General features: G+C 40.6%; 1 protein-coding gene across 4 annotated transcripts in view; it reads right to left on the bottom strand.

Moving 5' to 3' along the window:
* Positions 1-343: 343 nt before the first annotated feature.
* mbo (Nuclear pore complex protein Nup88) overlaps positions 344-14,313 on the bottom strand; it is a 622,627-nt gene continuing 608,657 nt past the window's right edge. For all 4 annotated transcript variants that reach the window (XM_087358015.1, XM_087358009.1, XM_087358003.1 and 1 more), the window contains 11 exons: positions 12,804-12,922; positions 11,281-11,482; positions 10,300-10,469; positions 9,344-9,429; positions 8,955-9,217; positions 6,974-7,087; positions 5,550-5,629; positions 5,214-5,360; positions 3,528-3,687; positions 1,852-1,940; positions 344-568 (listed from right to left, as the gene is read on the bottom strand). In XM_087358015.1, coding sequence (XP_087214141.1) covers positions 505-568; positions 1,852-1,940; positions 3,528-3,687; positions 5,214-5,360; positions 5,550-5,629; positions 6,974-7,087; positions 8,955-9,217; positions 9,344-9,429; positions 10,300-10,469; positions 11,281-11,482; positions 12,804-12,922 — 1,494 coding nt within the window. In that variant the 3' untranslated portion in view covers positions 344-504. The remainder of the gene's footprint in view (positions 569-1,851; positions 1,941-3,527; positions 3,688-5,213; positions 5,361-5,549; positions 5,630-6,973; positions 7,088-8,954; positions 9,218-9,343; positions 9,430-10,299; positions 10,470-11,280; positions 11,483-12,803; positions 12,923-14,313) is intronic.

Genomic DNA, 14,313 nt, shown 5'->3' with positions numbered 1-14,313 from the left:
CGGGAACTTTTTGACTGCCCCTCGTAGAATGAAGTGCACTTTTAGATAAAGTATTAGATCATGAAATTAGTAGATACGGTTCAGATGAGCGAGTTCCGAAGGTAAGTATTACATGCAACTAGAGGTTTAAGGAACCCACAAAGTTAGTGACAGTGTTGATGGAGATGATATTGTGACACACGATGATAAACAGATGGAAATAGGATGGGTTTCAAGAACTTTTTCGTGGATATTGTTCAGTTTTTTTGCTAAAGTGCAATTAAAAATTAAATACTCAAATTTGTTAATACGTGAAATTTAAGGAAAACAAAAGTGGAAAGAATTTTAATTTATATAAAATAAGTACTACTAAAACACTTTTAATAAACCTTTTTGTAAAGTAATTCCATATCAAAATCATCAACTTACATAACCCCACTTCCTACTTATGACAAACTGCAGACCTAAACATTAAACAAGGAAACAATCCTCATATGAATTATAACCTTCACGGGCTAAGAAAAATCACAAGCCCATTTCACGTTTACAGATTTCAACCATTTTTATAAGGTCGGCAATCTCTGTAGTCCTGAAAAAATAAAGATAATATCTCAATTACAAAAAATAAACACAGTACTCATACATTTTAATACCAGACAAAAATCAAAAGGAAAATTTTTTGTAGGAATGACAATTCTGGAGATTTAAAATTATTAATATTATAACAATTTTTTAAATTCCTGTACTAAAATCCTCTCACACACAATCAGAAATGCTGGTCTTTTATTTAATTCTGACAATCCTGATTACCCAATAGGATTTTAGTGCCCCTAAGCTTCAAGCCTCACATAATACGCCGCTAAAACAAACAAACCTTTCCAAAATCATGTGTCAGTCCAGGTTCGTGGATTGATTCCCGAATGGGATGAACCTTGAGATGAGGGGTAAACCAGGCTTTCGCATATTAATCTGGTTTATATAAACGAAGGTGGTGTGATTAGATGATATTTGATACGCCTTACTTCATCCAAATTTGAGTTATTTTATTAATTTTGGCATTGTTAAATGTATTAAATTGGAAGAGAGTGGCGACACTCAGTTTTGAAAGTCTCTCCTCCTCACATTCCGTCTAGCGGGAACTTGACTTTAACAAAGCTTTTGTACTCGTAAAAGTTGTTTACGAGGCAAAAACTTAAGCCCTTCCACATGTGGAATGACGGTTTGCCCGACAACCATCGTCTCACTGAGACTGGAATCAATGAAATTCGAATGTGGCTTTTAGGCGCGTTTCCGAAGTCATGGGGTGACTCTTTGGGCGATGAATCGGATCGCCGTATTAAATTCAAAATTTAAGAAAAGTTACGTTGCGGGGGTATTTATAGCAGGATTGTGTTGGTGCGGGCTCTCAAAAATTTTGGTTCTTCAAGTCAAGCGGACAGTTTCTGCTTGTACCTTCAAATTTCAAGTACAAATACAACAGCCGAATCATCGCACTGCTTTCCAAACAGAGTAATTGGCTGTACAACAGTGTGTCTCGAAGCGCAATAAAAGGTGACATCTTCAAGGTAACTTCGATGTGGTCTTCAGTTGCTCAACGCCAGAGATTTCACTTCCTTCGCGCAAATGCCGCTCCAACCATCACAGTCCCCGTATACTCCCTAAGATTCGGAGACCCTTGCTCTCCGACAAAACCTGCACCAAATATCCCTTCATATCCTTCCACATACCGAAATTTATATCTCAAGCTGTAACCGCACACAAACCGGGCACGTTACTGGGTTTGATCCAGTGGCAACCAAAGTAAGAAGAATCGTCTGCGGAAGGGCGGTTGCAATCACAACATAAACACACGGAGACATACGTAATACTTACATCTGAGCCACTTCAGCTTTGACGTTCTTCATTTGAGGTTGTCTCAAAAATGACTCCCCTAACTTCTGACTTGACACCCACTGTTCCATCTGCACGAAAGAAAGAACAAATTACTGAATTACTGTAACATCTGTTGCAGTGTTATTACTTTACGGTGCCTATGGCCTATCCGAGAGAGGAGTGTGCGTGTTTAGAGGTACGTCAGCGTCTTTGGTTATTTTTGTCTGTATAGCATTAAATTTCTAAATTATTTGCCTGAGCCCTAGTGGAATTAGATTACATTTTCCAGACTGTAAAGTGGCCTTGCAGTAAGTTTGAGGATAGAAAAAGTCAACTTCTTGCACAAAATAGAACACACACATTAAAAGTAATAAAAATCATGCCTGTCCAATGATGGTTAAAACTACAAAATTAGTACAAAAAAAGGCTGTGTGTTTAAAACTGATAAAGATGTCAGGCTGTAAAGTGGCCTGCCATGTAGCACAGAAATGACGTGAATAAATAAACAGATTAGAATTTCTACATCTTGGTAAAACTTTTAAAGTGACATAAAATACCACCACTTAAACAGAAACGGCAAGGTCTATACCACATTGGAAAGCAATATTACAAACAGTGATCATTCCCGAGGACGTCATGCAAAGTTCCATAAAAATTAAACATGTAACAATCTCCATTTTAAAGTGGGCCCTCCAGTACGATGGGTAGAACGGAAAGGTGTACGCCACACTGCCTAGAGTTAGGTACTGGTTCACCGTGCAGCAAATCCCCACGCATCAATTAAGTGTACTGACGCAAATGTGTGCGACCATAACCTCTTCCTTCCTGACAGACCTGAAGGAGCTGCCTCATGGATGTCTTCACTGCTTGCAACTTACTGTGTACGGTCAATTAATCTCGCCAACATGACACGACGGAGTGAATTAGAGAGGTTTAAACATCACTGCCCACAGCCAAGTCAGACGTAATATTTCCAAGTACAGCAGCTGCACTGTTGAGAAGGCCTGTGGCCAGGTACCCAGCAGAAGACAATAGATGTCTCTGCTTGATTCTTTTTATTACGCCGTCTCCTTTACAGGAGGTTGGCGACATATTATGAACAGGATCCTTCCATCCTTTTCTCGGACTGGGACCTGTTCATATACGTTCTTGGCAGATGATTCAGAAGTGGTTTGCCATTGCCTTCTTCTGTGTGTGAATGGAGTAATTGTTGGGATGCCACGGAGAAACCGGGGAAGCCCCCGGAGGAAAACTCCGTGTTGCCTAGACCACGGCCTTGCCCAACACAAGTTATAAATTCTGGCACCGCCGGGAATCGAACCCGAGACCCCAGGATCTCTGTTTGATGATAGAAGGAAATTTGGTTGAGACTCTCAATATCATGTGGATGGTCTGATGTACCCATGGAGACTCTATGAGAGACTGAGTACGAATTTCTATCAAATTTTCCAGTATTAAATTATATATGATACTGACAGCCAACTTTATTTTAGTTATTTGACAACCAGGAAATTCAAAGTGAACTCTTGAATTAATTTCACCGAACAAAGACTCGGGAATTTGACAAATGGCCTAAACCAAAAAAAATATTTGTTCACTCGTCTTCTAATTAAAGCAAAATTGTATACACATGCTTATATAAAGGCCAGTTCTGTAAAATAAAACTCATAATATACCTGTAATTTGTAATATTTTTGTTTTGCCTTCATTTGTTCGAAAGACTTCTGGAATTCTCTGAAGAGGTCTTTGAACCCCTTCGCATCTCGCAAAAGCTTCTTATCACCTGATGACAAAACTGGCTGGCGTTGGCACACTAGGTGTAGAGCATGTTCAGCCCTGATACAAACACACACCAAGATCCATTTAGAACTACGGCCTTCAAATATATAACTACATATTCTCTGCACAAAGTGAATTTAACTGAGAAAGGTTACATCTGTCTGTGCACTTATCAACTTATACTTACTTTTCTTCTTAAAAAAAAAAAAGGTGGGAAAAATGCAATCTAATTTATGCACTTTTCACAAAAACTGCCAAAAACTATGTGAACATAAGAGATCTGATGTTAAGATGTCAATGTAGGTCTTCGGAGTCAAAATGCTGTGTCGACTGGTAGGTAGATGCCAGTTTTTCAGAGTACCATACTGCCTCCAGTACTACCCAAAAAACCTACATCGATATGAAAACCAGTTTCAAACATCAAGATTCCTCTTAACTTATTCATTAAAAAAAAAGTATAAACAGAACACAATGCTGTCTTAATTAGACAGGCGACTTTCAGTTTAAATTTTACTAATCAAGTACTGTCCCCACTTAATGGTACCTGCACCTTGTCGTGGTGGTGGGGCTTGAGTACGTCAGTGACCCCAAGAGCTACTGGTAGGGCCTCCCTAGCCAGATTGGTCGAGGGGGAGAGGTCAGACTAAGACAGGTACCCTGGTCCTCCAGGTTGGGGGTTGGTCGCAAGGCTAACAACCTTGCACCGTAAAAAGGAAGATGTTTCGAAACCTCGATCAAAGCGTCGGACAGACGGACCAGGGTACCTGTCTTAGTCTGACCTCTCCCCCTCGACCAATCTGGCTAGGGAGGCCCTACCAGTAGCTCTTGGGGTCACTGAGGTACTCAAGCCCCACCACCACGACAAGGTGCAGGTACCATTAAGTGGGGCACCGGCTGTGCTTTACCCCTGGGAAAGGACCCTAGTACCCATTGGATAGGAGGCTGGGTGGGTCCCACAGCTGGTCTCGATACAAAGGCTAGAGATAAAGTCGTCTGCCCATCAGGGATTGAACACTGGTCATCCAGTCTGTAACCAGTCACTATACCGACTGAGCTACCTGGCTCTTGAAGCTCTTTATTTCAACAAAAAGTTTTTGAGGTCACTTGAGAAGCCAAATGACGTGAATATTAAACTGATACTGATGTATACAGTTTTTACCATGTGACAATAATCCTGGATGGGAAAGGAGTTGTGCACCGGGTATTGGTCGGGAAGCCTGAGGGGAAGAGACCGCTGGGGAGACCTTGACGTAGATGGGAGGATAATCTCAGGCGGGATCTATCGGAGATAGGAGTTGAAGGAAACTGGATTTTGTTGGCCCAGGACAGGGTCCGGTGGAGGGCTTTGGTTAATTCGGTGATGAATTTCGGGTTCGGTAAGCCATCTAGTTAGTTAGTTAGTTGGTTAGACAATAATCCTTGGTACTGCACAAATCAGCCAACCACCGTCTTGTTTTAATCGCAGAATGGCAGCTGTAAGACGAACACAGCTTGCCAGATGCTACTAAAAAGGAGAAGTAAACTTCATATTAGACTATAAAATTACTTCTATATTATAACGCATTCTGCAAACTACGCCATGCCTTTTAGTTAATCCCTCTTGCTTATCCTTTGTATCCTCATATTTTTCTGCGAGCTGTTCGGCTGTTTGTTTGAGATTCACTTTCTGCTGTTTCATGTGCTCCAACTCCTGTAGCTGATGCCGTTTCAGAGTCTGCAGTGTCCGAACCCTGGCAACATACAGACTGCTAGTCAGTGGCCCATTTTTTAGTTTTCAGCCATTTATGATTCACAGATTGGTAAGAACGCAATATGATTCTGAAGGGGAAATGCGTTGGAAAATAGCTAATTGGAAGACTGAGGTTATGGAAGGATCCTTTGAATTCTAATACTGGAGAGTTGTTAGGCAGTTACCACACCTTCTTTCAAATTCTTCTCTAACACGATCATGTCTCTGTAAGTATTCTTCTCGAAAAAGCTGAGTGGTTCTGCTTACCAACTGAAAAGAAAAGAATTTAAATTATATGAAGTGTACGCTGTCGACCGGGAAAGATTTAAGGATGACGTCTAAGCGCATAATAAACAGCAGTAGGAAAAACATAACAGTTCAAACTTCCACTAGAAGTGAACAAGGTAACACCACCAAAAGCAAATATTTAATATTAGCAGAGTGGCTGCAGTGTTACTGGGGGGGAATTTGAGGAATGCTCGATCTTAACTGCCCAAGAGCCTTCCATAGGGATTATCATTTGACATGTATTGTTGAATATGATAGGAAAAGTTATCCCCAATCCCAACATCTTCACTGGGACTCCAAAGGAGGGTAGATTTTTGGGTTTCTGACCTATGGTCTTGTAATCTCTTCACCAAAACAAGCAACATTAGCTTCCAATATACAGAAACCAACTTCATCTGGCGATTTCAGGATTGTGGCCTTTTTTCTGTAATCTATTCTTTGAAGAAAGAAAGAAAAGAAAGAAGCTTTGGTCTCAGCGCAGTTCTTCTATTATGCTTAGTTTCTGAGTTACAGGAACCAACTTCACCAGGACTTGAACTCGAGTCAATTTTTCTGCGTTTTGACCTTCCTAAAATCTCTTCCTAGTATCAAGGAATAAGAATGGCAAATTTGGTACAAATAAATATATACACTCTCAAGATATAAGGGGGAAAAATATACATCCAGAATTTCAGTTTTATATAAAATATGTGAAATACCCCACATTACATTAAAATAATAAATTGAAAATAATTAAAAGAATTAACAAAATCACAAAAAAGCTAATAATATGTGTAGGAAGAAAAATCATAAGCATAAATTTAAAAATTGAAGGTCCATTTTGATATTTTCTTTTAGTCTATACCTAAATTGTCTGATAATTTCAAACAAAAATGTATATGCACTTATTGTTTCCATCATTCTTGAATTAATCAATAAAATATCAGGCATGAAACTCATTTCGCAACATTCTATGTCCTCCTCTCCTAGTTTAAAATATTCCCTCGGCACTTTGTTCTCAGACATCCTGTTGCCTCCATCGTAACGGTGCATTGCCCCGATGGACCTCAGAAATCGTGGTAATCTTCTACCAGACGACAGCCATCTTTGTACACACTCTCACGAGAACCTCAAATCCTATTAACTTGATCCCTGTGACAGTGTCCTCATATGACGCACACTGACAAAACCAAAAACACCCCGACGATGTGGACAAAAATGGTTCTCGAAACGTTGGCATTTTCTTCATCAAGACACCTTACGTGGCTGGTGGCCCAAGAAGAATTCATTACACCAAAAATATATCTTAAAAACAGTTACACTGCAGATTTTTTAATATTTTCTTACCTCCATACATTCTTGAGGAGAAGGATCGGCACTTGGTCCCAATTTTAGAATTGGTTGCGTAATGTTACGCTTCAAAAACTTTTTGATGTGAACATCGAACGACTCCTTCAATAACTGAAATAATTTCATTACAATATTAAAATTTTACACTTTAAAACCGGTGCAACATTTTATTACTGAAAGTAGCTATCGGCACAGTGTTAAAAGTGCGGTGAGCGTTACCAAGAATTAGAATATTTAATCCTGTGTATGTGCTCTATTTTATTCATTTCAAGGTTGAAATAATAAAATATTATGGCAGTAAAGCGTCACGCACTCATGTGACCTCAGCAAAGTTGTCCGGCCACTTTAGTGGATCAACATTCAATCTCTACAAAGCGGCAAAGAAAAAAAATTAACTTCAGCATTTCAGTTGCAGCCATTAACATATTTGTCCAAGCTAATAGCAGATGACGATTACTATTAAAACTGTAGTTTAATCACTTTCAGGGGTTGTGTAGTGCTGAATGATATTGAGTGCGTGAAGGGGGATGGAATAAAATATCACTAATCATTAGCGCATCCAGCATTAAAACTCTCACTCTCGTCATTTATTACTCAGTCCTGAAATGTTATTAACATAAAATATCTGTGTAACTTGTATGAATATTACAAAAGGAAATATACACTGTGTTTCAAAAGTAGCTTTACAACTTCGCAGGAGAATATAAATTTATTTGAAGGACGTGCGCAATATTTTTAAATGCACAAATTTAGCCAAACACATCAAGTTTCATGTGCCATACCAAGAAAGCTGGTAGGCCACGTGTTTCTGAAGACGCCGTGGAACAGATTAGGGAGAGCTTCGCTCGAACTCCACGCAAGTCAAAGAGACGTGCATCTCGGGAAAGAGGGATTCCACATGTGACTGTGTGGCGAGTGTTACGAAGACGTTTACACTTAAGAGTGGACAGATTATCCATGGTGCAAGCCATTTCAGATGGTGATAAACTGGCTCGTAAGCAATTTTGTACGGAAATGTTGCGGCGGGTTGAAGACGACGAAGGATTTCTGGACTCAGTACTTTTCAGTGATGAAAGCACGTTCCATGTCACTGGTAAGGTCAACACCCACAACTGCATGATTTGGGGTAGTGTAAGACCACGTGCCTTCCTGGAACATGTTCGTGACGGTCCAAAAGCTAATGTGTTTTGCGCCCTCAGCAAAAATAAAGTGTACGGCCCCTTCTTTTTCATGGAGAAGACCATTACCGGCATTGTGTATCTGGACATGCTCCAACAGTTCCTCATTCCTCAACTTCATGAAGACGACCAGGAAGGACGTATTCACTTCCAGCAAGACGGTGCACCCCCTCATTACCTCGGAGAAGTGCGCGAGTACCTCAACAACCGTTTCCAAGGTCGGTGGATCGGTCGGGCCGCACCAATAGCATGGCCACCGTGTTCCCCGGATCTAACACCTTTAGATTTTTCTTGTGGGGATTTGTTAAAGATCGAGTGTACGTGCCACCCTTAACTGCAAATGTGGCCGAACTCCGAACTCGAATTACCGCCGCAGTTGCTGAAGTGACACGGGAGATGCTACACCGCATGTGGCAAGATATTGACTACAGATGGGACGTCCGCCGCATAACAAATGGAAGTCACATTGAACCATAAAAATCCGATGGACATAAAACTTGAAGTGTTTGACTACATTTCTATGTTCTGAAATTATATGTTTCTCCTATCAGTTCACCAATATCTCGCCCTCAAATTGTAAAGCTACTTTTGAAACACGCTGTATAAACAAAAAGCGCAATGAAATATAAAACAGAATATAAAGACGCAACTTTACAACACATTTATCTGGTATACTGTAAGATACTAAACTGTATTTTAATAAACCACCACATGCAAATGGTTGAGAAAGGGTGAGATAGCGGAATAAACAGACAATATTTAAACTGATCTGTTTCAACACAGACTGTTATAGAACTTACCACTTTGAGAGGTGAAAATGAATCATCTTTTCCATAAGTAATGGTTCTGTTCAACGTGCGTACAGGTAACAGCTGTAGAAGTGGGGCCGGCGCCATGTTTAGGCTAACCACCTCTCCTGAACTCAGCAGAGCAATGAGAACTGAAGGGAGTGAAGCGATAGCAAGCCCCAGGATCGGTGACAGAGGAGACGAGGAAGACATCCGAGTGCAGATGAGGTACTCGGCTGAACTCGGCTGATTCAGAAGTTCCAAAGGCAGTGAATCTGGAAATACACCTGAGTCTTACTTAAAGGGTTGCGTTATAAAGCCACAGAATAAATGCTTTTTTAATTATTTTTGATGATGGCCGAGTCAACACAGATTACAGCTCGCTACGTCCTATAACTTACCATCACGGGCTTTGGCGAATTCCATCAGATGCATAACAAAATGTAGAGACATCAAATGGACACCCGTGTCATGTGTACATAAATACCTGAAAACACAAGAAAAATTAAATGTATCAGGGATTTGAGGTCCTCGTGGCGGTAGAGATGTTTATGAAACGTATACATTTAGATGGTTACCTCCTACAAGACTACAAGGTGTCACAAACTAGAAGACCACAACTGACAAAAACTAAATAATTATCATATTAATGATCTCATATCCCCGACTTAATGGTACCTGCACCTTGTCGTGGTGGTGGGGCTTGAGTACGTCAGTGACCCCAAGAGCTACTGGTAGGGCCTCCCTAGCCAGATTGGTCGAGGGGGAGAGGTCAGACTAAGACAGGTACCCTGGTCCTCCAGGTTGGGAGTTGGTTGCAAGGCTAACAACCTTGCACCGTAAAAAGGAAGATGTTTCGAAACCTCGATCAAAGCCTCGGACAGGCGGACCTAACAGAGGACCGAACGGAAGAGGAGAATCGAGGAGGCTATGAACCGAATATGGACCGGAGAGCCATAGGAGAAGAATTATGAATCATCTTGCATAAGATTGGGCACGTAAGAGTAAGGGTTGTGGGTGGTTTATTCATTCCCTTCCACTGCCCACCTTGCAGCATCAATATGTAGTCACAAATACTTTTATTTTGTTAAATACACAAAGCATCAAATATTCTTTAGAATAAAAGTTTCAGATTGTAGTTAAATCTTTCTTTTGAGTTACGCACGAATTTGTTGTACAATGAGAATAATTACAAAGTTCATTTTCAGCTTTATGTAAAGTAAGGGTTATATAAAAGCAAAATCACAAACACTTCGTCTGAAAACTCCGTTAACTCCAAAGTTTAGTACATAATTTAATCTCTTTATTGCAGCATACGTCAGTAAGAACAATATGGGGCATTCGAGTGTCCACATACCTTGATTCTGTTCCACTGTCATGATGCAGATAAATGGGACATGTGTACGTGTCATCGTCGTCATCATCATCGAGTGCTAGTCCCAGCTCCAGCTCAACTGACTCAAGAACATGCAGCGCAATGTGAGGCGTATGAAGACTGTAGGTAGATCCATACTGTGACCATGACGACTATAAACAAGACATAATTTGTAAATCGAAATACGGAAAAGGCTTATGAATGATCTGAGATGGAACCAAATACCTGGTGGGGAGAAGAAATATATTATCAATTTTCTCATAATTAACATAAGTAACAAGGCCATTAACACAACTAGTAGATTGTAAATTCAACAGGTTAATGACTCTCTTTTTTTGTACCGTCGGGTCGGAGCCGACCCCTGGTGACGTCATGAACAAGTTCCCTCTGATACGTTTCCTCGGCAGATGATCCAGAAGTGGTTTGCCGTTGCCTTCTTCCGCGTTCTTCAAATGATGATGAAAACAGAGTAATTGTTGGGATGCCACGGAGAAACCGGGGAAGCCCCCGGAGGTAAACTCCGTGAAACCTGGACCATGGCCTTGCCCGACACAAGTTATAAATCCGGGCACCACCGGGAATTGAACCCGGGACCCCAGACAAGCCCAGAGTTCTGACCGCTAGACCACCGTGGCGGTTAATGACTGTTACTACAGGGAATCTAATCTGTGTTTATGCCGGCAAGATAGACATTTGTTCATCCATGCCAGCCGACTGCATTCCATCGGATCTCAGTACAACCCCTGGTTTAGCATGGTTAGCTATATTCACAAACACTGATGATATTAATACGGCACATTTTCTGAAATGAGTTAACTATTTCTCATGACACAGAGCAACAGAATATTACGATAAGACCAGACGAAGGACACGAATGAGTTGAAATGGTCCGTAAATTGACTTCCCCTGATCTAGATACCGTAAACAGTTTTTCTCTAGAATTTGTAAGAAACGTTGGCTCACTCTTTTATCGTGACCGTTGTCTTCGTCATCATCGTCTGCGCAGGTGAGTAACACGCAGTGGTAGAGGGTGGCAGAACAGGTAGCGATTACCACAACTGGTGGCACACTCTGCAAGCACAGAATGGAGCAAGCATCTACCCCGTAGTTGTCATCTGCTGGCGGATACATGGAGAGTGGCCCGTGCACCGTCGGTTTCTGTGAACTGTGACCAGCGGATGGAAATTACTGTTTAGAGGGACGATTACAGGTTCAGACCCCTCCTACAGCATCCGCAGCTTCATTATCATAGAAGTATATTTATATTCAGTTGCGAAGGTGGAGGGGGAGTTACAAATACAAAAATGTGTGATACGTAACAAAATCTGTTATCACAACGATACTTGTATACTGAAGGGGGATGTTTGAACACAATCCCTCTTTCTTAAATTATCTGATGTGATCTTTCTTCAATTATCTGGTGTGACCTTGAAACATTTATCACAGGGTTACATTGAGACAAGGTGGAAGGGGAGGATCTGCAGGTTCAAAAACCTTCACCCCCTCCCCCTAACAAATCTGTGCTTATATATAAAAATAAAAGGAAATTTAGAGATTATCCAGTCTCCTGAACTCTCTGGAATGACACACATGACCTGTTTCTTCCAGAAACATTCTGAAAAAAAAAAAGCTTGATGATGTGATGATGAAAGGAAATGTGTTTATGCCAGCAGTGTAGTTCATTTGTAGTTATACACGAACAAACTAACTAGATGGCTTACGGAACCCGAAGGTTCATCACCGAATTAACCAAAGCCCTCCACCAGTTCCTGTCCTGGGCCAACAAAATCCAGTCTCCTTCGACTCCAATCTCCCATAGATCCCGCCTGACATTATCCTCCTATCTACGTCTAGCTGAATCCTCTGTTATTTACATTAAACATTATCGTCCAGTTCCCTCCATGGATATTTCTTAAAATGCTTCTAGCTTATATATTTAATTAACCCAGTAACTTATTGCAGTGCAGATTTTATTAAAAAGGTTGGGTATTGTGGGTTATCGGGACACATCGCTTTAAAATTAGGTTAGGTTAGGTTAGGTTAGGTTAGGTTAATGTGTGTGGATAAATGACATATACTTGAAAGTTATTATATTTTATTCCAATAAACGACAAATTATTATATTTTATTTGGATATGCATGAGATGTTAATTGTTGTTACAACCTGTCGCCGGAGGCCAAAATCCGCTTATAGATTTTTGAATCGTTCTAAAAATATCGCCGGTATCATTTATACGCCACCACATGAAGAACCGAGTATACGGGTATACGCATGCGCAGTTTTCCGTCCAATCCAAGTCCAGATATTCGACTCTCCCGTTTTGTGTCTCGATAACCCGCAAGTACCAAAGATTGTAACTGATCATGAAATTCTATACTTATTACGGAATCCAGAGTTTCACATTTGTGTTTTTATAGCAGTATCCACATGACAGTGATGAACAAGTCGTTGGTACGGGAATTCTGACAGTAAATTGTTCTCTTACCTATCAGCTGTTATGGGTGACGTCACTGAATATACATCACCATTCCCGCGTAATACAAGCACTGGCCAAACGACGGTATTTGGGTCAAATCGTCCGGCTGCACCATCTTTTGGACGTTCCTAGAATCACATGGATATATTCAGAATTTAATTGCAAGTAGAGATGGCGCTGGCAAACGCATGACTACATCCGCCATCTCCTGTAGACTTCTAGAGTCATAATGGCAACATCACTTCAAGAAGTCGCATTACACCACAGGGAATTCAATTAATCTTAAAAACAAGAAATAGGTCTGTCGGTAAAAAGTTGTTACTCCGTTTTATCATTTTTAAAACGAGGTTGCAGAAGGAGGCTTATGACGGCACACAAATGTAGTTAGTCGACCATACAATTTATATATAAAATTTGCAACGTATTACGTACGGAATTAATGAATATGATGATAATGGAATTTTAAAGTAGACAGTCTTTTTAAATTAGAGCCACGTATGACGTAAACCTGTATTAGTTCATTTCCTGGCTAATGTGCACGGCAGGACATAACTACTTCGTTATGACTTCCAACGAAGGCACTCATTTTATGGACGTAACATTTTATAAAATTCATATTTGCCCCCTTCATCTTACTCCTATATCCCCCCCCCCCACAGATGACGTGTCTGGAAGTTAAAATTCGAAGTTTCTAACCAATAAATTGCAGTAAAGACGACGGGTTAGAAATGGCATAAAAGTGAAATGGGGTTAACTTCCTGATATAAAAAGTCAGAGTTTCCCTTTGTTATTGCTTCAAAGATCTTGAAATAGCCATTTATACTTCCTTCCTAAAGGAAAATGAAGAAGGAAACGTTACTAAAGCAATCAATTAGAGAAAATATTTCAGAGATTAATACATTCGAAAGTTAGAACGTACGGAATTAATGGTGCTGAAAATAGCCTTCCTCTCCGGAGAAGCAGCTTCAGGGACCATGTTCACGTGACCTGTCTTACTGCCTAATCACAAAACACATCGTTTAAATTATTCAGCAAAGGCTTGAATGCTGTTTCAAGATAATTCAGGTACCTCGTTCTGTTGTGCAAATATTTTATAAGCCTAATGTATATTAACGATCGGTAAAACAGTTAGGACACTGTCAGTAAATACAAGAAGCAACTGTTTCTTGACTTTTGTACAATTTTTATCTCGGTTCTAGGGGTCACAGGACAGCGGGAAAAGTTTTTAACAGCGTGCCGAGATACTTTTTCAGCTCGGTCGTTCCGCTACCAAAGAGATTTTCATTTTGGCTTTGTGTTATTTCCATGCCATGGTGCGTCGTCAGGTTGCGGATGGAGGAGAAGGCCTGGAGGGCAGCTGCGAATATGTTGAATAAGCAGTCGCGGACAGCCGACAAGGGGTGGTCCTCCAGTACGGGGGTTGGGCAAACAACCCTCAACGTGACATTCATAAACATATCTGGACTTTTTCTCACGGTGTCACACACAATCTGACAGATCATTTGTTAGCTGACAACAG

The sequence above is a fragment of the Zootermopsis nevadensis genome, unplaced genomic scaffold, assembly GCF_977971745.1.
Source record: "Zootermopsis nevadensis isolate Lab colony 2312 unplaced genomic scaffold, Znev_1.0 Znev_ptg000002l, whole genome shotgun sequence".
Taxonomy (NCBI): Eukaryota; Metazoa; Arthropoda; class Insecta; order Blattodea; family Termopsidae; genus Zootermopsis; species Zootermopsis nevadensis.
The sequence above is the reverse complement of the archived record's forward strand: the minus strand, read 5'-3'. Positions and strand labels throughout refer to the sequence as shown.